General features: G+C 49.5%; 1 protein-coding gene across 9 annotated transcripts in view; it reads right to left on the bottom strand.

Moving 5' to 3' along the window:
• LHPP (phospholysine phosphohistidine inorganic pyrophosphate phosphatase) overlaps nucleotides 1-24,034 on the bottom strand; it is a 134,571-nt gene that overhangs the window by 89,254 nt on the left and 21,283 nt on the right. For 2 of the 9 annotated variants that reach the window (XM_021071963.2, NM_001243608.1), the window contains 3 exon segments: nucleotides 18,676-18,829; nucleotides 9,855-9,918; nucleotides 8,932-9,024 (listed from right to left, as the gene is read on the bottom strand). In XM_021071963.2, coding sequence (XP_020927622.1) covers nucleotides 8,932-9,024; nucleotides 9,855-9,918; nucleotides 18,676-18,829 — 311 coding nt within the window. 9 annotated transcript variants of the gene reach the window in all.

Below are 24,034 nucleotides of genomic sequence, written 5' to 3'. Positions count from 1 at the left end.
TCCAAATGGATTTAATTTTGTGTCTACAAGCTCCCACGCAGCTGTGTGGAAATCACCCATCACCCAAAGAAGAAACAGCCAGTGGCAACATACGTTCCCTGCGCTGGGACCAGCCACAGAGACCGCTGCATGCACACGTTAGCCTAAGGGTACCTGCGCGAGCCAGGGTCACCTGGGCAACCACACAGCTCATCGGGGAGGACAGGGCTGGGGCAGGCGGGCACCTGCTTCCTGCGCGAGCCAGGGTCACCTGGGCAACCACACAGCTCATCGGGGAGGACAGGGCTGGGGCAGGCGGGCACCTGCTTAGGCGACCGGGCTGGCCACAAGCCCCAACATGAGATGCTAGTTTTTCTCAAATTCTCGTAGCACTGTTAGGTCAGCCTCTGAGCATCCACAGCATTCCAGCTTAGGACCCCGTCCACGGCTGTCAGAGGCTCTGGGGGCCATCCTTCCAGAAGGTTCCTTGGACATGAACTGGGTCTTCCGATTATTAAATGTCATGCCTGGCATCGTCCAGGCTCTGGAGAAAAGAAGATTCTGTGCATGCAGACGACTGCCAGCCGCAAGAATCCCCAAGGTAGTAGAAGCTCATCCCCACTCAGAACAGGGACTCCCCAGTCTTCCTGGGCAAGGACATTTGTCGATAGGGCCCGTGGAGCAGGAACCAGAGAAATCTGGGCCCTTGGAGGAAGAGCACGGTGGAGCAGCAGCTGTGGTTCTGCATGATAAACCGACAGCCAAGCCCAGGCAGAGCCCAGGGCCGTGAGACAGAGGGGAGGGTTCAGGGACGCCGTGGGTGTGCAGCCGCCCTGCGCAGCGATGCCTGTCTGGGCCAGCTTGTGGGCTCCGCATACCAAAACGCGCTCGGCCCCTGGGGACGTCACGGATTTACTATCGGTGAAGGGCAATAATCACGCAAGGAGGAGCAATTATTGCCAAATCATTTAGGATTTAAAAAATCATTGGCAAGAAGATAGAGGTCGAGAGGTGCGCTGTCGGGGGAAATAAAAAACCCCACCTGTCAGGCCTGGGTTGCACTGCCTTTCTGACGGCGATTCGCTTACGGGAAGACAGAGTCACAGTGCAAGAGGCCACGGAACAGAGACCTGAGGGCCAGAGGCGGCCCCAGAGCCCGTTCGGCAGGTTTTCTGGTTTCGGTTCAAAAACCAGACTCATCCACTCTTCTTAAATACTGGTCCACTGGCCGTGATCTCCGCTTCTCCATCCTCGGCGCCCGGGGGGAAAGCTCACTCTAGCAAGTGGCGATGTCCAGAACACAAACTTCCAAGGCCAAAGAGTTTTCCCAAGAAAGCCCACGCTGCACAAGGTGTCTAGCCACCCTCCAGCTCTGCCAGGAGAAGCGCTTCTCCCTCCGAGAGGGTAGGGGTTCCCACCGTGGTGTGGCGGAAACAAATCCGACCAGTATCCACAAGGATGAGGGTTCCATCCCCGGCCCCGCTCAGTGGGTTAAGGATCTGGTGTTGCCGTGAGCTGCAGTGTAGGTCTCAGATATGGCTTGGATACTGCGTAGCTGTGGCTGTGGTGTAGGCCAGCAGTTGCAGGTCCAATTCAACCCCTAGCCTGGGAACCCCCATATGCCGTGGGTATGGTCCCCCAAAAAGAGAAAAAAAAAAAAAAAAAAAAAAAAACCTGAGAGCCAGGGAGGATAATGATGGGGCAACGTCCACATTTATACCCAGCTGCCTGTGGACAAACCTCCAAACCTCACCCCCGTTATTTTTTATTTTTATTTTTTTATGGCCGGCCCCAAGGCATACGGAAGTTCACAGGCCAAGGACTAGCTGCCACTGCAGCAACGCCAGATTCTTAAACCCACTGCGCCCAGACGGGGATTGAACCGGAACCGCTGCAGTGACCCGAGCCGCTGCAATTGGATTCTTAACCCACTGGGCCTGTCAACCCTGTCAACACACTGTTCTAGAGGACTCACTCGCACCACCCAGGACCTTGCCTCACTGTATTTTCTGTATTCTGCCAACAAGATATATTTTAATATTTTCCAAAACAGAAAATGACATTGTGCTACTAAATAGGCCTTTTCAAACCTAAGCATTCTGGTATGTCGCTGGACCCTCCTTGAGAACTGGGGTACAGCAAGGGCTGGAGGGGGCTGGGTCCCCGCCTCTCTCCCCACCAGCTTCGCTCCCAGACTTTCCAGTGACTGTTCCCCAGGGTCCTGGTCCTCAACTGGGGGCCATCTTTCCACTCCCCTGGGACATTTGGCAGCATCTGGTGACATCTGTGATTTCACAACTCGGGGAAGAGGGGATACCCCCCCCACTATTTGACTTGGCCCCAAAATGACAACGGTGCCAAAACTGAGAGATCCTGCCTTAACCTTCAGCCTGTGTGCCTACGCAGGGGGCTGGAGGAGAGGCTTCGTGAAGGAAAGGCGTGCGGGCAGTTCCAGGGGGCAAGTGGGGGGAGCACACAGGTTGCTCAAAGCATTCAAGGCCCTTCCTCTCCAAGCCTCGGGTCCTCATCTGTGAAATGGGCGCCCCCGGCTTCCAGGCCACCCCACACTGGCTTCTGGTGCTGACCGAACGCTCTGGTCTCAAGAAGCCCCATTTCCATTAAAGCGGCACAATTTGCAACTGATGGAACATCTTACAATGCTGGAAAACGGCCAAAATCTTTGCATCATGAGGGTTTTAGCAGGAAGGTATAAGACCGCGCATTAATTCAGAAGCCTTAAACCACGAGAATCAGGTATTCCTAGAAGTACTCTTTACCGTGTGTTATTCTTTGCCGTATTATTGAATCCTAGAAAGGTTCTGGTCCCCTCTAAGAGGTCTGCATCTCCAGTCTATTAGAGTAACACCAGCAATCTGTTATACCTGGGCTACTGAGGAAAGGTTAAAATGAAAATTGGATTGGGGGAGTTACAGCCATTCTGGGTGCAGGCGGAAAACTCCTCAGCAGCAACCACCAAGTGTGGGTCTGGGAAGAAGCAGTTAGCAAGGGACATGACTGGTGATAACTTTATTGATTACGGCGGCCTGAAAAAATGTAAGATTTGCCGCAGCCTGGCACTTCAGCGCAAGATAGCTCCTCACAGGCATTTTTCATTAAAAATAGAGAAGCAGGAACGGAGAATTCTTGCCTGGTGAATATGACCCGGCTCATTCAAAAAGGCAGCTTTAAAATGTCTCTACCTCCTGAGGCTCAATCAACATTAATAAACAGCTTAGGAAAAGCGTGGGGTTGGGGGGACGGGTTAAGAACACGGCACTGCCACTCCACTGTCTGTCAAGGGGGGGGACAGACCTGACATCTGAAGGCAGAAGCGAGAATGATACCGCGGGAGGTGGATAAGATTCAGCTGTGCCACATGTGCTCAGAGCCACCGGAGTCCCTGGCTATCCAGGGCCACAGACGCTGGCGACGCCTGGACAGCACGGTGACCCCAAGCTCAGCAGACACCACACCCTGCCAGGGGCCCCAAATCCCAACCCTCCCCACCAGCCCCCACAGCCCCACATCTGCCAAATGAGAAGCCCGGTCACCCTGATCCCCAAACGAGCCTTGGCGCTGCTTTAGAGGGTGAGGAAAGCAGTTTCTTGTTTAGAATGTAAACGATGCCTGAAAAATGCCAAACAAACACAGGGTGGCCGAGGGAGGGAGTTAGCCAAGGTCAACTATGCAAAGATAACCAAAGATAACATCTTTTTTTTTTTTTTTTTTTGTCTTCTCTAGGGCTGCCCCCACGGCATATGGAGGTTCCCAGGCTAGGGGTCTAATCGGAGCTGTAGCCACCAGCCTACACCAGAGCCACAGCAACACCAGATCCTAGCCGAGCTGCATCGGCGACCTACACCACAGCTCACGGCAACGCCAGATCCTTCACCCACTGAGCGAGGCCAGGGACCGAACCCGCAACCTCATGGTTCCTAGTCGGATTCGTTAACCACTGTGCCACGACGGGAACTCCCAAAGAAAACATCTTAATATTCAGGTGCTCTGGTCTTATTTTCTAGATTTTGTTTTTGCTCTTGCTTTTTCTTTTTAGGGCCACACGTGCAGCATATGGAAGTTCCCAGGCTAGGGGTTGAATCGGACCTGCAGCTGCTGGCCTAGGACACAGCCACAGCCAAGCCAGATCTGAGCTGCATCTGCAACCAATGCTGCAACTTGCAGCAACACTGGATCCCTGACCTTCTGAGTGAGGCCAGGGATTGAACTTGTGTCCTCTGTGGACACTATGTCAGGTTCTTTACCTACTGAGCCACGATGGGAACTCAGGTTTTTTAATTCACATTATAACAGTAACCTTTCTCCCACTCTATAACAAATTATGCTAAGAATTTACTCTCTTACATTCATTCTATGAATACACAGTGGTTTATATTTAAGAAATGAAAAGATAAGCCATATTATTTCTAAAAATGGCTACAATGAGAGACGGGCAGGAAGACAACAGAAGGAAAAGAACAGAAGCTAGATTTCCTGGAACGTCTCTTGTTTTGTGGGTTTGATTTCAGAACCACACGAATGTTTACCTAACTATAAAATAAATTTAAATGCTGCAAAACCAATTCCGTAAAAATTAGAAGTAAGGTGAATTCAAGGAAAGTCTCGTTGGTAACAAACCACCCTAAGGGGAACTATTCCTAGAGGAATGATGGTAGCTTTAAAAAACAGTGTTTTGGCTGTCAATCTCTAGAGGGATTTGCTCTAGGCAAAAGAAAAAGAAAAAGAAAAAAGAAACAACTGTCAAGAAAAGAAATCTTGGAGTTTTCTGGTGGTCTAGCATTGTCACTACAGGGGCTCGGGATGCTGCTGTGGTATGGGTTCAATCCCTGGCCTGGGAATTTCCACATGCTGAAGGCGCAGTCAAAAACAAAAAAGAAAGAATCTTAAAAGGTGCATGTAATCATTCTTACTGTGATTTGAGCAATCTGAGCAACAAAAAATGGCAATCGTGTTAGATTGCAACTCATGGAATAAAGCAGGTGTCCCTGGGTCCCTATTGGAATAAATAAAACAGTAAATGGGAGAAAAAGGAAAGCTCTTCCTTACAGTAAATTCTAATCAATTAATGTAGAAGGAACGATGGGATTAGAAAATCACTATTTGGCAAACGCCATGTTAGCAACTGCTGCAGAGTGTCGACGGATGCTAAAATTAGGAGGAGAAAAGAATGACAGGAAGGGGATAGCCCCATGGTGTCACAGTACTGCCCCACAAGCCACTTTTTTAAATTTTTATTTATTATTATTATTTTTTTTTTTTTTTTTTTTGCTTTTTAGGTCCGCACCTGGGGCATATGGAGGTTCCCAGGGTAGGGGCTGAATTGGAGATACAGCTGCTAGCATACACCGCAGCCACAGCAACGCCAGATCTGAGCCGCGTCTGCAACCTACACCACAGCTCACGGCAACGCCACTGACTGAGCGAGGCCGGGGATGGAACCCACATTGATACTACTCAGACTCGTTTCCACTGAGCCACGAATGGGGGGAACTCCTGTCACAAGACACTTGTAGTCACAAAGGGACGACAAGAGCTTTGTAACAGAGAACCCAGCACCTCGGATGGGCATTCAAATGACCGTCACCAGTAACGGGCTGACACCACTGCGGCAGGGCAGAGCCCTGGGTCTGTGACACGCATAGCCAGAATTAAACACGTGGGGAATGCCTAACCTACAGCTAAAGCATGATACCTCAGCGACCTCAGGATACCCTAACCCTAACCCTAACCCTAGCTCTTCAATACCGCCCCAGTCCTGGGAAACGAAGACAGACTGAGGAACTGCTCAGAGTCAAGGGCACGAGGAGACATGACGCCAGAGACAACGTGTCCGAAGCCGGAGGCTCCCTGGGTTAGTCACCGTCTGCGTCAAGGCTGGTTTCCTGCATTTATACCCGTTCTCTGATGGTTACTAAGATGTCAGCATTTGGGGTAGCAGGTGTAAAGGTACTCGGGCATTCTCTGTACTTTTTTTGCAGCCTCACTGTATGAGGGACATTGCTTCAGAAGGAACAGTTAAAAACAATTTTTAAAAGTGCTTATTAGTTGATAACTATCGAAGCTCTATCATGAGTACCTGGGTGTTCATGTTACTGCTTTCTCAACTTGCATAGATATTTGAAATGTTTTATGATAAAATGTTAAAAAGAAAAAAATAGTTTCCAATGATGCAACTAACAAGGACTTAATCTCTAAAACATACAAACAACTAGAGTTCCTGTCATGGCTCAGCAGATACAAATGTGACCAGTATCCATGAGGATTCGGGTTCAAGCCCTGGCCTCACTTAGGGGGTTAAGGATCCAGCATTGCTGAGGCTATGGTGCAGGTCGGCAGCTGCAGCTCTGACTTGCCCCCTAGCCTGAGAACCTCCATATGCTGCAGATGCGGCCCTAAAAAGCAAAGATAATAATAATAACTAAATAAATTTTTAAAAATTTTTATGGCCATCTGAGTGGGTATGAAGTGGGATCTCATTGTGGCTTTGATTAGCATTTCCCTGATGACTAATGATGCTGAACATATTTTTGTGTGTTTTTTGGCCACTGTTAGGTTTCTTAATGCACTGTAATTAGAACACCCATCTTCTTTTGAAAAGTATACTATAATGTGAAAGGATAGAAAAACATTAAGTATGGGGTTTGCTTTAAAATACACCAGATGGAGTTCCTGTTGTGGCGCAGTGGTTAACAAATCCGACTAGAAACCATGAGGTTGAGGGTTCGATCCCTGGCCTTGCTCAGTGGGTCAAGGATCCGGCTTTGCCGTGAGCTTTGGTGTAGGTCGAAGACGCGGCTCGGATCCTGCGTTGCGGTGGCTCTGGCATAGGCTGGTGGCTACGGCTCCAATTAGACCCCCTAGCCTGGGAATCTCCATATGCCGTGGGAGAGGCCCTAGAAAATTCAAAAAAATAAAAAATAAAAAATAAAATAAAATATATCAGAAAAGGAGTTCCCTGATGGCTCAGTGGGCTAAGGATCCAGTGTTGTCACTGCTATGGCTCAGGTCACTGCTGTGGCTTGGGTTTGATCCTGGCCTGGGAACTTCTGCATGCCATGGATATGGCCTAAAATAAAATAACCAAAGGAAAAAAAAAGGTCAATTTTTGAGAAGAAAGAAAAAGGATAGAAGAAGGGAATGTGACAAAATCTTTTAATTATTGAATCTGGATGAAGGGTCTATGGGTGATGAATCCTTGCTGCTTTTGTGTATGTTTGAAACTTGGCACAAATAAAACAAAGTTTAAGTTTGTCACTATGAAATGAAGTCATGAAAACCAGTGATTTATTCCTGCAGTCTTTACGCATTCAAAACACCAGCCTCTCCTTGTCTATAAGCCTCACAAGGCACTGCCCGGAATTTCCTGGGGACCCTTGAGACCTGTGTTTTCTGACGCCTGTGAATCTCAGGGGACATGCGGGCACAGAGGTGTTAGGCTTCGTGGCTGCGGGCCATCTTTCTCTCAGCATCGGGAAAGACCAGAACATACAAGAAATTCGGCTCCCAAGACAAGGGAGCATCACAGGGCTCCTTGGGCACCAGCCTCGCCACAGGATGCTGACACTGTCCCCTGGGGCCGTGTCCAAATCAGACAGCAGGGCAGCCCCGGCCTGCAAACACGGGCCACTGTTCCTTCAGGAAGCCACCGGCTGCAGGGGACGAGTTTGCACCACCTGGGAAGGGGGGTGGGGGGGTGGGCACTGAAATCCTAGCTGCTTCGTTTTTTGGGGGTTTTTTTTGTCTTTTTTTTTTTTTTTTTTGTCTTTTTTTTTTTTGCCTTTTCTAGGGCTGCTCCCATGGCATATGGAGGTTCCCAGGCTAGGGGTGGAACCGGAGCCATAGCCACCAGCCTACGCCAGAGCCACAACAATGCAGGATCCGAGCTGCGTCTGCAACCTACACCACAGCTCACGGCAACCCAAGATCCTTCACCCACTGAGCAAGACCAGGGATCGAACCTGTAACCTCATGGTTCCTAGTCGGATTCCTTAACCACTGCACCACAATGGGAACTCCCTAGCTTCTTTGTTTTTCCGTTCTAAGATGTATGTTTGGAAGGCAACGTGTCTCAAAAATAGTTATACTGAAAAGTGGCAAATTGTGTGATTTTATTCTTACATATACTTTTAGTCTTGTTGTATGCTGTCCTTCCAATGAAATACTTTTTCGAAAGTTATTTATTTATTTATTTTGGCCGCACCTGTGGCATGCAGAAGTTCCCGGGAGGGCAATGGAACCTGAGCCACAGCAGTGACAATGCTGGATCCCTAATGCACTGAACCACCAGGGAACTTCTCCAATGAAATACTTCTGATGTACTGAGAGGACTTGTCAATTCCGATCCTTCCAAAGAAGAAGCAAAAGCTGCTGAAAAAAAGCCACAGGTCTTGGGATAGACCACGATGGAAAATAATATAAGAAAGGGAATGGGAGTTCCCTTCGTGGCGCAGCAGAAATGAATCCGACTAGGGACCATGGGGTTGCGGGTTCAATTCCTGGCCTCCCTCAGTGGGTTAAGGATCCGGTGTTGCCATGAGCTGTGGTGTAGGTCGAAGATCTGGCGTTGCTGTGGCTGTGGCATAGGCCGAAGGCTACAGCTCCAATTAGACCCCTAGCCCGGGAACTTCCATACGCCTTGGGTGCGGCCCTCAAAAGAAAAAAAAAAATAGAGCCACAGGCATTTCTGTTTCTCACTCTTACACTGAAACTAAACTAATCTGACGGGTTGAAAACAGTCAGTGTGCCTCTTCTGCCATCTTTCTCCCCCTTTCCGGTCAAGTCTGCTCTCCGTGGAGGTGCAGGAGGGGAGCTGCCACAACCCCCCAGGCTGACTGAGCCCCCACACCCATCCCTGGGACCAAGGCCAACCCGGGGAACCCTGGGTCTCCCCCAACAGCTGCCTCGGCGCACGCGTTTCAGGAGGAGCCGGCCTACCTGGGAGGCATCCACCCCCATCTCTCGCAGGGCAGACTTGAAAAACTCCGGAGAAGGCTTCCCCACCACCTCGGCTTCGATACCACAGGCATACTGGGAAAAGAGAAGGACAAGGCATGGGCCTGGGACCCGGTGACAGGTGATACCGACCCGCAGGGGCATCCTCCCTCTGGGGAATCAAGGACAGTCTGCCCCCAATGTGTGCCTAGGCAAGGGCAACTGAGCTCCATGTCGGGGTGCCCAGGACGTGCAGGGCACCCACTGCCAGGCACCCCGCCACCTGCCCAAGGTCCCGGCCTCAGCAGGAGGCGGTCCCCAGTGGGCCAGCTCCATGTGCTCTCATCTGCTCCTCCTTCTCCTCCCTTCCCTTCGCCCCCCCAGGCCCCCAGCTCTGCCACAAGGCCTCCCGGGGGAAGGTCCAGAGCCTCGCCCGCCAGTCCGTCCACCCCTCCCACCTGAGCACAGGTGGGCAGGAGCCCACGTAGCAGTGAGACGGGAGGTGAGAGGAGCTGACCTGGGCCAGGAGCCCAGCCGGGGGCAGCTGGCAGGGCGTGGGTCAGAGCGGGAGCCCCACCTGAGCCGAGCTTTGGCAACTGGAGGAGGGAGTGGGGAGGGAGTCCAGTTAGGAGACACTGAGCTCGAGGTGATGCAGAGCAAGGAGGCTGGTGGGTCGCAGGGATCCAGACGCCCAGAATCCGAGAGGGGGCGGCAGAGAGCGCCTGGGAGGGCCAGCGGGGTCAGCAATGAGGGTGGGGGGTGCTGGGGGGAGCGCCTGGGGAGCAGAGCCCTGGCCAGGGCGCCCCGCTCCGGAGGAGAGGGAGCGCCAGCCCGAAGCCTCAAATAGGAGGGCCTACTCCGAAAACACCCCCTTCTTCAGGCAGCCCTGAGATCTGCAAAGAGCTGGGACAGACCCAGGCATGTACCTCCAGGGCCTTCATGTAGGGGCCGACGTCCAGCATCAGGCCAGAGGTCTCCTTGTAATAGCGTCTAGAAGACAGCAGAAGGGGACAAGGTGAGCTGAGGCCAGGGCCTGGGAGGCGCCACGGGAACTGCCCTGTCCTGGTTCTGCCGGCCCAGCAGAGCTGAGTCACAGGTGAGGTCGGTCCAGAAGCCACACTGAGAGCGACCGAGGAAGGTCAGCGCGCCGGGGCCAGCAGTGGCCACCATGCCGGGTGGGAGAGATGGTGGCCCGGCAGCTCTGGTCAGAACGGCCCCCTGCTGCCAGCCCCAAGGGGACCCCGCCACAGTGATTAATGGGGGACCCAGGGGCAGCTGGATGCAGCTGCTAACGCAGAGAAACACAAGTGACCTGTGTTCTGGGAAAGGACGGCCGGTCCACGGAGCAGGTGGCAGACCCCTAACTGCTAACGATTAACCCCCAATTGCGGCCTGGAGAAGAAAACTTCACTAGTCCCGCAGCTCCCTGCCGGGCCTCCTGATAGCCCGAGGTCAGGAGAGGTGCCAGGTTTCACGGGCACCAGATGCTCCTATGACAAGCCAGCTATTTCTTCCCCGTCTCGCTGCAGGCTGAGACGGCCTGGCTCACCGCAGCGCCTTCTGAAGACGGTTCGGGGTCTTCCCTCCCATGGGTGCTGTGCTGAGACCCACCCCAGGCCACACACAGACCCCTGGGGACACACGGGGACCAGGCCCAGTTCTGAGCAGAGCCACTTGACTCTGTGCTGCTCTGGAGACAGGGTGACGGAGACCCGGGACGTCCAGATGTCCTGGGACCCATCGCATCAGCCACCTGGCTCCCTTCCCTCAACCTTCGAATTCGGGAGACAGTAAAATAAACATCGTGTATGTGACCTAAATGTCCATCGCTGCCAGATGAATGGATGAAGACGACGCGGCACGTGGATGCACCACGGAAAACCACTCAGCCGCCACAGCGTGAAGTAACGCCATTTGCAGCCACACGGATGGGCCGAGAGATGATTACACTTGGTGAAGTCAGTGAGACAGAGAAAGACAGATACCATATGTCACTTCTATGCGGCACCTAAAAAAAGATACAAGTAAACATGCAGAAAAGCAAAGGGAAGACTAGAAAAGTATGCCGACTGCAGGGTTCGAATCCTCTTTCCAGGAGTTCCCACTGTGGCATAGTGGGTTAAGAATCCAACTGGAGCAGCCTGGGTCACTGCAGAGGTGTGGGTTCATTCTCGGGCCCAGTGCAGTGGGTTGAAGGATCCAGCGCTGCCACAGCTGCAGCGTAGGTCGCAGCTGCAGCTTGGATTCAATTCCTGGCCCGGGAACTTTCATATTATTATTATTTTTAAATTAAAATAATAATAATAATAAAATAAATTAAATAAACAAACAAATCCTCTTCCCACTTCTTTTTAACTGTAGGACTTTGGGCTGCTTAAGCCCTCTGGGCTCAGTTTCCTAATCCATAAAGAGGGCAAAAAGAGGTACCCCCTTCACGAGTGATTGTGAGGCTTGAACAGAATAACGCATGCCAAGTTCGTCATGTGACGCCTGGCATGTGGAAACTGCTGCAAAAATGTCAGAGAATATCATCATAAACAGCTGCTCGCCCAGACTGAGATGGGCAGTGAGATGCGACCTGGGGAAGAAACAACAAGCACAGGTCTTTCCAGTCCGTGGGGGCTGAAACCTACCCACTGGACGTGGTAAGACTGAGCTCCCGGGAGCTGCCCAAGGCTGCACCCTTCCTCCAGCTCTGTGTACCCAGGGACCCTGCCTGGCCCCCTCTGCCCCACCGAGGGCCAAATGCTGCTCTAGGCACCCGGGCATCTGTGAGATGCTCAGAGAGCACCCCTCCCAACAACCGCCCCCATGAGATGCCTGCAGCGGGAGGGGCAGAAGGGGCAGTGCGAGCCAGCCTGGGCACAAAGGGCTGGGGAGGGGCCCCCGTGGACCAGGCATAATGAAGTGAGCCAGGCCCGGAGGACAGAGGTACGGAAAGAAGGCGGCCAGCAGTGGAGAGGCGCCAAGGAGAAATAAAACAAGGCCACTCTGTTGCCACAGACACAGCTCTGTGCGGAGCTCAGGATTCTAGAGGCCTCTGGCCCAGCGCAGCCTCAGCTCCAAGCCGACTGGAGGAGGCAGGAGTGGAGGGCACCGCCCTTTGGAAAGGCCCCAGGGACACCCCCGTGGCACCGCCTCTGCCCGTCTCAGCCACCTCCAAGTCCTCCTTCCAGAGTGACAGAAATCTGCACTTGATTAAGTTTAAATGCAGTCCTGGTAGGAAGAAAAAGATGAATGTGCTGCTGAAAATACTCGTTCGAAACCTGTCTACTGGAGTTCCCGCTGCGGCTCAGCAGTAAGGAACCCAACTAGTATCCCTGAGAACGTGGGTTCAATCCCTGGCCTCACTCAGAGGGTTCAGGATCTGGCATTGCCCTGAGCTGTGGTGTAGGTCACAGAAGCAGCTCAGATCCCGCATTGCTGTGGCTGTGGTGTAGGCCAGCAGCTGCAACTCTGATTCAACCCCTAGCCTGCAAACCTCCATATGCCACGGGTGAGGCCCTTAAAAAAAAAAAAAAAGACAAAACCTTGTCTCTTACATTAATTTTTAGAACCTAAAGAAAAAAATGACTTCCCTACATCAAAATTAGAAAACTTAACATTGGAGTTCCCATCTTGGTTCAGAGGAAACAAATCTGACTAGTATCCATAAGGACACAGGTTCAATCCCTGGCCTCGCTCAGTGGGTTAAGGATCCAGCACTGCTGTGGCTGTGGTGTAGGCCACCGGCTACAGCTGTGATTGGACCTCTAGCCTGGGAACCTCCATATATAGCAGGTGTAGCCCTAAAAAGACAAAACAAACAAACAAACAAACAAAAAAAACCCTTAATATTTCTTTTTAAATTAAATCTGGTCTTTGTTTGTTTGTTTGTTTTGTCTTTTTGCCTTTTCTAGGGCTTCATCCACGGCATATGGAGATTCCCAGGCTAGGGGTCTAATTGGAGCCATAGCCATCAGCCTACGCCAGAGCCACAGCAGTGAGGGATCTGAGCAGCGTGTGCAACCTACACCACAGCTCACGGCAACGCCAGATCCTTAACCCACTGAGCAAGGGCAGCGATCGAATCTGCAGCCTCATGGTTCCTAGTCGGATTCGTTAACCACTGCACCACAACGGGAATTCCAATCTGGTCTTGTTTTTATACTGCCTAGAAGTTATCTTTATTTCTTATTCATTCAGGGAAATAAAAAGGCATCTTGAAGGCCATCCGTTAGCTGAAAACATTTTTAGAGTGAGAGTAAATAGCAGTACTGAACCTAATGTTTTCTTTCCTGGCTGCAGCCATGGCAGGAGGAAGTTCCCAGGCTAGGGATCAAACTCCTTGCCACAGCAGCACCCTGAACCACTGCAGTGACCACGGTGAATCCTTAACCCACTGAGCCACAGGGGAAAGCCTATTATTATTATTATAATAAAGGCCCAAGTTATACCCAAAACATAAGAGATCTAATATCCTTCTCTTTTGTGACTGGCATAATCAAAGCAACAGCAGGCCTGGAGAGAACCTGAGTGTTTCAGGCACAAAGAAGAAACTGTGGATATTCTGGAAAGACAGGAAAAAGCTGGGGAGAAGCAGACAGATTGTACGCTTTATTCCTCTGCCTCTGATTACCCAGCACAGCCTCCCTTCAAAATGATCACTCGACCTTTCCCACAAGAGCCATTAACCTTCCATAGTCTGTCGCGTAAACAGCTTAATTTTCTGACGGCGGCATGACAGAAGAAATTACAAAGGCAATTCCCACTCTCGGTCCAAACAGATGCCAAATGTAAATCATTCTGTTTCCAGGAGGAGGACATTCTGCCCCAGTGCCCCCGCCATCCTGCCTCCTGGGGGCCCTGCTCTGGCGGAGAGCAGCCCCTCACCATCGGTGACTCCCCCACTCCCGCCGCTTAGGTGTGACAGCAGCTCTGCAAGGGTCCCTGGGCTATCTCAAGAAGCTGTGACCTGGGCCCGAAAGCTGTCAGCTCCTTTCTCTGATTTCCGAGCACCCAACCCACAGTCCAAGTCAGAACCTCCATCAGCCAGACACCCCGCTAACTGCTTATCTGGAAAACAAACCCTTGCCTACTACTGAATTTCCTGCAGAATGACAAAGCTGAAAGAAACGGACCCCATTTTCTTTTTCTTTTTCAACACTATACCTATTTTGACTACTTTTCAAATAATAACTTTTAGTAATTGAGACAATTTTAAAGGAAAAAGTTTTAACATAAATGAAATAAAAAAGCAGAGCTTCTTGGAGTTCCCGCTGTGGCGCAGTGGTTAACGAATCTGACTAGGAACCATGAGGTTGCGGGTTCGATCCCTGGCCTTGCTCAGTGGGTTAAGGATCTGGCGTTGCTGTGACCTGTGGTGTAGGTTGCAGACGTGGCTTGGATCCCACGTTGCTGTGGCTCTGGCGTAGGCCAGAGGCTACAGCTCCGATTCAACCCCTAGCCTGGGAATCTCCATATGCCGCGGGAACAGCCATAGAAATGGCAAAAAGACAAAAAAAAAAAAAAAAAAAAAGTAGAGCTTCTTAATTGTGCTGTTCTCTAGTGAGGGGTTGGTAACTTTAGGGATGCCTAGAGGACCAAGCCAGAAGCGTAAAAGAGTTAAGCAGGACAGGTTCTGTGGTTTGCAATGACCTAAGTTACAGGCTGTAAGGTTAGGAAGGGAAGGTGACAGTTAATTTTATGTCAACTTAGCTGAGCCAAGCTGCCCAGATATTTGATCCAACAGTATACCAGATGCTTCTGTGATAAGATTAACCTTTAAATCAGTGGACTATGAATAAGGCAGACTGCCCTCCATAATGTGGTGGGCCTCATCCAATCAGTCGAAGGCCCAACTAGAACAAAGTCTGACTTCTCTGAGCAGGAAGGAATCTGCCAGCAGATAGCCTTGAGACTCAGACTGCAACTCCTCCCTGAGTCTCCAGCCTGCTGGCCTTCCCTGCAGATTTCGGACTTACCTAAACTCAAAAATCAATTTCTTTTTCTTTTTCTTGCTTTTTTTGGCTGCTGCATGCAGCAGCTTGATGTGGGATCTCAGTTCCCAGACCAGGGATTGAACCTGGGCCACAGCAGTGAAAGCACCAAGTCCTAACCACTAGACCACCAGGGAATGCCCTCAATTTCTCTTTACACACAGATCTTCCTCCACTTAGGATGAGGTTATGTCCTGATCAGCCCATCATAAATTGAAAATATCATTAAGTCAAAAATGCCTTTGAAGTTCCCCGGTGGCCTAGCAGGTTAAGGACCCAGCATTATCACTACTATGTCTCAGGTCACTGCTGTGGTGCAGGTTTAATCTCTGGCCCGGGAACTTCCTCATGCCACAGGCATGGCCACAAAAATGCATTTAATAAATATAACGTCCCAAATACCATAGCTCAGCCCAGCCTCCCTTAAAGTGTGCTCAGAACACCTACGTTACCCTACAGACGGGCAGAATCATCCAACACAGTCTGGTTTTCTTGTTGTTGTTGTTGTTTGCCTGTCTTTTTAGGGTCACACCTACAGCATATGGAAGTTTCCAGGCTATGGGTCGAATCAGAACTGTAGCCGCTGGCCTACACCACAGCCACAGCAATGCCAGATCCGAGCAGCATCTGCAGCCTACACCACAGCTCATGGCAATGTCAGATCTTTAACCCACTGAGCAAGGCCAGGGATCGAACTTGCGTTCTCATGGATGCTAGTCAGATTCACTTCCACGGAGCCACAAGAGGAAGTCCCATAGTCTATTTATCCTAAAACGTGGAAGAGCTCGTGTAATTTAGTGACTACTACACTGAATGTGAAAAACAGAAAGGCTGGATGTAGAGCGGCTGTAAGTGTATCAGGTGTTTACCTCGTGATCGCGTGGCTGCCTGGGCGCTGCGGCTCACGGACCCCGCCCAGCATCACGAGAACATCTCACTGCATGCAGGGAGACAATGAAACTCAAAGCTCGAAATGCGGTTTCTACCAAACGTGCAAAGCCTTCACACCCTCGCAAACTCAAAAAAAAATCATAATTTGAACCAACCATTCGTGATTAAGTCAGGCACTATCTGCACACACATCTCCACATCCTGTGGTTCTGCTTCTCTGGAGAACACTGCCTAAGACAGGATACGTTTTATTGGCATGGTAAACATGCTGGAATACTGGCAGTTCCTAAAGGAAATAAATCGTCTCTCTTTCTCGAAATCCCTTTCATTTGCTTATTTTGAGACATGAAGAAATACTTCTCCACTGGGAGAAAACTGACAAACGGTCTAAGATGAATGGCCACCAACTCTGAGGCTTGGAGAAGGGACAGTAGGACAAGGTGGGGTCCTTGGTGCGGGGAACAAACAGAGCCAGTGGCTCCAGCCAAGCTGCTGTGCACTCAGGAATGTGGGGCCAGTACTGCCAGACCTAACTTTCCAGAAGAATCTGGAAAAATTCAAAAGAATTTTATGCAAAATTTCCCAGTTTTAAAACTCCCAGGTTCCCGTCGTGGCTCAGTGGTTAACAAATCCGACTAGGAACCATGAGGTTGCGGGTTCGATCCCTGGCCTTGCTCAGTGGGTTAAGGATCTGGCGTTGCCGTGAGCAGACGCGGCTTGGATCCCGAGTTGCTGTGGCTCTGGCTGGTGGCTATGGCTCCGATTAGACCCCTAGCCTGGGAACTCCATATGCTGCGGGAGCAGCCCTAGAAAAGGTAAAAAGACAAAAAAATTAAAATAAAAACAATAATAATAAAAACAGGCTTAGAATTCCCTGGTGGCCTAGCGGTTAAGGATCTGGCTTTGTGACTGCTGTGGCTCAGGTCACTGCTATGCTGCGAGTTCAGTCCCTGGCCCTGAAACTTCCGCATGCTGCAGGTGCAGCCAAAAAAAAAAAAAGAACCTCAAAAATACACATCATCTGAAATGCAGAGATGCTGAACACAGACTTAATTTGATAGAAAATCAGAAGCAGCCTAAATGTTCATCAGCAGGCGTTGGTTAAAATAACTACAGGAAGGGAGTTCCCGTCGTGCCACAGTGGTTAACGAATCTGACTAGGAACCATGAGGTTGCGGGTTTGATCCCTGGCCTTGCGCAGGGGGTTAAGGATCCGGCATTGTCGTGAGCTGTGGTGTAGGTTGCAGACACAGCTCAGATCCCGCACTGCTGTGGCTCTGGCGTAGGCTGGCGGCTACAGCTCCAATTTGACCCTTAGCCTGGGAACCTCCATATGCCGCGGAAGAGGCCCTAGAAAAGGCAAAAAGACAAAAAAATAAAATAACTACAGGAGGAGTTCCTGTTGTGGCTCAGCGGGTTAAGGACCTGACGTGGTCTCCGTGAGGATGCTGGCTTGATCCCTGGCCTCACGCAGTGGGTGAAGGATCTGCTGTTGCCTCGAGCTGCAGTGTAGGTCGCAGATGTGGCTTAGATCCCTGACTGCTGTGGCTCTGGTGGAGGCTGGCGGCTGCAGCTCCAATTCGACCCCTAGCCCGGGAACCTCCATACACTGCAGGGGCGGCCCTAAAAAGACAAAAATAAAATAAAGTAACTACAGGAGAGCCTGTACAGAAATTAATAGGAATAACCTCCTGACAGAGACACCTCCTTATTGTCTGGAAAATGGTTCCCAAAATATTATTTGGTGAACAATTACAAATGGGCGACAGAACTAGGTCGGGTCTGAACCGATCTTGTGACTCTCTGTGAAGCTCTCTCTGCCCAGGAAAGTATCTGGAAGGCCGCACACCAAAGTGACGGCAGCCGTTTGCTCTCAAGATGGGACCAAAAATTCCGTTTTCTTCATTTGTGCTCATCTGTATTCTCTAATTTTTCTTCAATAAACATGTGGTGTCTTGGGGGTAAAAGATGTTAAGAAAAATGACCAACAGAGCTTTTTTTTTTTTTTTTTTTTTGTCTTTTCTAGGGCTGCTCCCACGGCATATGGAGATTCCCAGGCTAGGGGTCGAATCAGAGCTGTAGGCACCGGCCTACGCCAGAGCCACAGCAACATGGGATCTGAGCCGCGTCTGCGACCTACACCACAGCTCACGGCAACACCGGATCCTTAACCCACGGAGCAAGGCCAGGGATCGAACCTGCAACCTCATGGTTCCTAGTCGGATTCGTTAACCACTGAGCTACGACAGGAACTCCAACAGAGCGTTTTTAAAAGAGACACTCACGGGTTGTGAGGACCATTGTACAACTATAAATATAATAAAATTCGCTGTGTTAAATAAATAAAAGAGACACTAAGGCCCAAGAACAAGACTCAAACAAAAATGTTGGTCACAAAAACGTGAGATCGCAACTTTCAGAGACTCTGCTCTGCAGCCAGAGACAGAGCCCAGATGAGGGTACCCCACAGGCCTGGGAGTTTGTTTTTCACTCCTCAGGTGTCCCCTTGGCAAGATCTGTCGCTGCCTTGTGCTGAGTCCAGTGAAAATGCACCTGAACTCGGGACAGTCAACACTTGTCCCCTGAGATCTCCAGGGGTCTCCCCTGCAGTGACCGTCCCCTGCCTCCAGCCTCTCTGAGCCCCAAGGCCCCATGGAAGCCTAGCCAACCAGCTCCTGAACACTCACAGGGCATTTCCTCCAAAAGTTATCAGGAGAAAGGAAAGAAAAACGCAAGAAAAAGGGAGGGAAGGAAGAGGACCATCCCCTGCGCCCCCCGCACCCCCGTTTCCCGTCTTCTCAGCTGATTCCCTTAAGTCAGAGGCCCACAGAGCACTGTCCGAAGCAGCCAGAAAGGAGCCTCCCCGCAGCCCACTTACCCTTTTCCCAGCGAGAAGAGTATGGGCTTTTCCAGCTCCATGAGGACCTGGAATGCTTTATTCATGTTTTGATAAGAAAAGTCTTCTCCTGCATCAGCAATGACGACACAGTTTGGGTTGGATGTGTCAATCTGGCCAAATTCCGAGCGGACTCCTGGCAAGAGAGAAGGATAGAGCCCCGGGTGACGTGGTCTACCTGCCACCTCCCACTGCAAACACCTGCGTCTGCCTGGCCCGTTCTCAGGTGCTCTTTCCCAGCCTCCCGCTGCCCTGGGAGGTGGGCATGGAAGGGGTGTTAGTCTCATTTTACCAAGGAAAGAATTCTGGATCCCCACAGTTAGAGAGCTTGTTGGGAGATGTGAAATCAGATTGTTATGATTATTATACAACTACAGATGTGATAAATTCATTTGAGTAGTAAAAAGATAAAAAATAAATTAAATAAATAAATAAATAAATAAAGAGAGCTTGTTAGGAGAAAGATGCAGACGCAGCTCGGATCCCATGTGGCTGTGGCTGTGGTGCAGGCCGGCAGCTGTAGGTCTGATTAGACCCCTCGCCTGGGAACCTCCATATGCCAAGGGTGCAGCCCTAAAAAGCAAAAAAAAAAAAAGATGGTGGAGGAGGCTCACCTTCTCCCACAAACACATCAACACCCCCCCCAAAAAAAAACCATCTACAGGTAGAACGATTCTCACAGAACTTCTACTGAACACTGGCAGAAGACCTCAGACCTCCAAAAAGGGCAAAAAACAACGTAATATCTTGTACTGTTTAAGACTGAGATCAAACTGAGTTGTGGCTGCCAAAGAGGAAGGGGTAGGGAGTAAGGTGGACTGGGCATTTGGGGTTGGTAAGATGCAAACTATCGCATTTAGAATGGATGAGCAATGAGGTCCCACTGTACAGGTCCAGCTGTCCTGCTTTATGGATTTAAAAAGTTAAAGTGGAGTTCCCGTCGTGGTGCAGTGGTTAACGAATCCGACTAGGAACCATGAGGTTGCAGGTTCGATTCCTGGCCTTGCTCCGTGGGTTAAGGATCCGGTGTTGCCGTGAGGTGTGATATAGGTCACAGACGCGGCTCAGATCCCGTGTTGCTGTGGCTCTGGTGTAGGCCGGTGGCTATAGCTCTGATTCGATCCCTAGCCTGGGAATCTCCATATGCCGCAGGAGCAGCCCTAGAAAAGACAAAAAGACAAAAAGACAAAAAAAAAAAAAAAAAAAGAATAAAAAATAAAAATAAATAAAATATTAAAGTAATCACAGTGAGGTACCACTTCATACCCCACAGAAAGGGTGGGAATTAAAAAGACTGACCAAGGAGTTCCATTCATGGCTCAGCAGTTAACAAACCCAACTAGCATCCATGAGGATGTGGGTTTGATCCCTGGCCTTGCTCAGTGGGTTAGGGATCCGGTGTTGCCATGAGCTGTGGTGTAGGTTGCCGACAAGGCTCAGATTTGGTGCTGCTGTGGCTGTGATGTAGGCCAGCAGCTGCAGCTCCAATTGGACCCCTAGCCTGGGAACCTCCATATGCCATGTGTGTGCCCTTAAAAAGCAATAAATAAATGAATAAATAAATAAATAAAAATTTAAAAATGAAAGGACAGACAAGAGCAAGTGCTGGCAAGGAGACCGAGCAGCAGGAATGAAAAATGATACAGCCCCTCTGGGAAAAGGGCTGGAAGTTTCTTATAAAACTGAACAGACACCTAGCCTGGGACCACTCCTAGGTACTTACCCTTAAGAACTGTACAGGGATGTTCACAGCAGCTTTATCCCTAACAGCCGAAAGCCAAAAATGACTCAGGTGTTTATCATCAGAGGAACAGATAAACAAACCATGGAATGCCACTCCACAGTCAAGAGAAAAGACCCACTGATACGTCCACCAAACAGGAAGGTGGGTGAAGGAGGCCCTGCACACAAACGCGGGGCTGCTCGCAGGCCTGAGCTCAAACCCTGCACATCCAGGGAAAGGCCCACCACCCTCTCCCAGGAGATGGCCCCTGAGCTCCTGGAGACTGAGTAGCCAAGGTCAGCCACACAAGAGCTGCATGCTGACCTTTTCGTTCTTTCTTTTTTTCTTTCTTTCTTTCCTTCTTTCTTTCCTTCCTTCCTTTCCCTTTCTCTTTCTTTCTTAATTTCCTCCTTCCTTCCTTTCTTTCTTTCACCTCTCCTGTGGCATATGGAAGTCCCTGGGCTAAGGGTCAAATCAGAGCTACAGTTGCAGGCCTACACCACAGCCACAGCAACACTGGATCCGAGCCATATCTGTGACCTACAGCACCGCTCACAGCAACGCCAGATCCTTAACCCACTGAGCACGTCCAGGGATCCCAAATATTCATGGACACTATGTTGGGTTCTTAACCTGCTGAACCACAATGGGAACTCATTGCTGACCTTTGATAAGAACTATGGCACAAGGCTCCAGTGAGCTCTGGGTGACAGCCCTTTCCATACACTGCCACACCCTGCTGGGAGAATGAACTGCCAGGTGGTGCTCAGATTCTCCTGGTCTCTGCCCACAGGTACCTTCCCTTTGCTGAGTTTAATCAGTATTCTTTCACTGTAATAAACCGTAACCATGAGTAGGACCACTTTTCTGAGTCCTGTGGGCCCTTCTAGCGAATCATCAAGTCTGAGGGTAGCCTTGGGAACCCCAGACACAACTAGATATTGTATGAATCTATTTATAAGAGATTCTAGACATAGTAAACTTATTTATAATGGAAAAAAATCCAAGTAGTGGGTGCCTTAAAGAGGTTTGGGGATGGATACTGACAGAAAAGGGCAGGAGGGGACTGTAGGAGGCATTAAGATAATGTTTTAGGTCTTTTTTTTTTTTTTTTTTTTTTGTCTTTTGTTGTTGTTGCTATTTCTTGGGCCGCTTCTGCGGCATATGGAGGTTCCCAGGCTAGGGGTCGAATTGGAGCCGTAGCCACCGGCCTACACCAGAGCCACAGCAACGCGGGATCCGAGCCGCGTCTGCAACCTACACCACAGCTCACGGCAATGCCGGATCCTTAACCCACTGAGCAAGGGCAGGGACCGAACCCACGACCTCATGGTTCCAAGTTGGATTCGTTAACCACTGCGCCACAACGGGAACTCCTTTTTTTTTTTTTTTAATGGCTGCACCAGTGGCATATGGAAGTTCCCAGGCTAAGCGTTGAACTAGAGTTGCAGATGCTGGCCTACACCACAGCCACAGCAATGCCAGATCCAAGCTGCATCTTTGACCTATACTGGAGCTCATGACAACGCTGGATCCTGAACCCACTGAGCAGAGCCAGGGATCAAACACGCATCCTCATGGATACTAGTCAGATTCATAACATGCTGAGCCACAAGGGGAACTCCTTGTTCTAGGCTCTTGATAGGGGTTTGAGTTACACAGATGTGTGCATTTGTCAAAAGTATGCTTGAGGAGTTCCCGTCGTGGTGCAGTGGTTAACGAATCCGACTAGGAACCATGAGGTTGCGGGTTCGGTCCCTGCCCTTGCTCAGTGGGTTAATGATCCGGCGTTGCCGTGAGCTGTGGTATAGGTTGCAGACGTGGCTCGGATCCTGCGTTGCTGTGGCTCTGGCGTAGGCCGGTGGCTGCAGCTGATTCGACCCCTAGCCTGGGAACCTCCATATGCCACGGGAGTGGCCCAAAGAAATAGCAAAAAGACTAAAAAAAAAAAAAAGTATGCTTGAGCATTTCATATTTCAGTGTATGTAAATTTCACATCAAAGGAAAAAAGTAAACAGAAATTGAACTCTAGTTAATGATGTGAAGTGTTTAGGGAAAGCATACCAATGCCTGTGATTTACTGTGAAATGCATCAAAAAGATAAAGATGAAGAAACGGATGGAGGGATGGGCAGATATAGAATGAAGAAAACACAGCAAAATGTCACTGGTAAAATCGAATCGAAGAGCATAGAAATATTCCAAGTAAAATTCTTTCAGCTTTGCTATATGTTTGAAAACTCTCACAATAAAATGTTGGGGAGGAAAATTATCAACAATAAAACATGAGGGGAGTTTCCACCATGGCTCAGGCAGAAACCAATCTGACTAGCATTCATGAGGACGCAGGTTCAATCCCTGGCCTCGCTCAGTGAGTTAAGGATTTGGCGTTGCTGTGATCTGTGGTATAGGTCACAGACCAGGCTTGGATCCTGCATTGCTGTGGCTGTGGTGCAGGCCGGCAGATAGAGCTGTGATTCGACCTCTAGCCTCGGAATCTCCAAATGCCGCAGGTGCAGCCCTAAAAAGACAAAAAATAAAAAAAATTAAAAACAATAAAAAACAATACTAGCAAACTGAATCCAACAATACTAGCAAATGTAAAAGGACTATACATCACAATCAAGTGAGACTTATCCCAGGGATGCAAGGATTCTTCAACATCTGCAAATCAGTCAGGGTGATACACCACATTAACAAACCGAAAAATAAAAACCATACGATCCTCTCAATAGATGTACAAAAAGCTTTTGACAAAATCCAACACCCATTTCTGATAAAAACCCTTCAGAAAGTAGGCATAGAGGGAACCTACCTCAACATAATAAAGGCCATATACGTAGCATTGAGAACTATGTCTAGATACCTACATCACAACAAAACAATGGGAGGAAAAATTATGTATACATGTATGTGTAACTTGATTCCCATGCTGTACAGTGGGAAAAATAAAAAATAAAAAATAAGCAACAACAACAACAACCAAAAAAGAGACAAAAAAGACAAAAAGACAAAAAAATAAAAAATAAAAAAATAAAAAAATAAAAAAATTTAAAAAAATAAATAAATAAATAAATTTTTTTAGGAGTTCCCATTGTGGTGCAGTGGTTAACGAATCCGACTAGGAACCATGAGGTTGCAGGTTTGGTCCCTGCCCTTGCTCAGTGGGTTAAGGATCCGGCGTTGCCGTGAGCTGTGGTGTAGGTTGTAGACACGATCCTGCGTTGTTGTGGCTGTGGTGTAGGCCAGTGGCTACAGCTCCGATTTCACCCCTAGCCTGGGAACCTCCATATGCTGTGGGAGCGGCCAAAGAAATAGCAAAAAGACATACACACACAAAAAAAATTTTTTTTTTGAAGGCCATATGTGACAAACCCAGAGCTAACATCATTCTCAATGGTGAAAAGCTGAAAGAATTCTCGTTGAGATCAGGAATAAGACAAGGATGTCTGCTCTCGCCACTACTCTTCAACATAGTTATGGAAGTCCTAGCCACAGCAATCAGAGAAGTAAAAGAAACAAAAGGTATCCAAATTGGAAAGGAAGACATAAAACTATCACTATTTGCAGATGACATGAGAATCCTAGAGACGCTACCAGAAAACTGTTAAGAGTTCAT

This window comes from Sus scrofa, chromosome 14 (assembly GCF_054392235.1).
Source record: "Sus scrofa isolate SSC_HxYL_T2T_F1_AM1 chromosome 14, Sscrofa_HxYL_maternal_Yorkshire_Landrace_v2.0, whole genome shotgun sequence".
In the NCBI taxonomy this organism is placed as follows: domain Eukaryota; kingdom Metazoa; phylum Chordata; class Mammalia; order Artiodactyla; family Suidae; genus Sus; species Sus scrofa.
The sequence above is the reverse complement of the archived record's forward strand: the minus strand, read 5'-3'. Positions and strand labels throughout refer to the sequence as shown.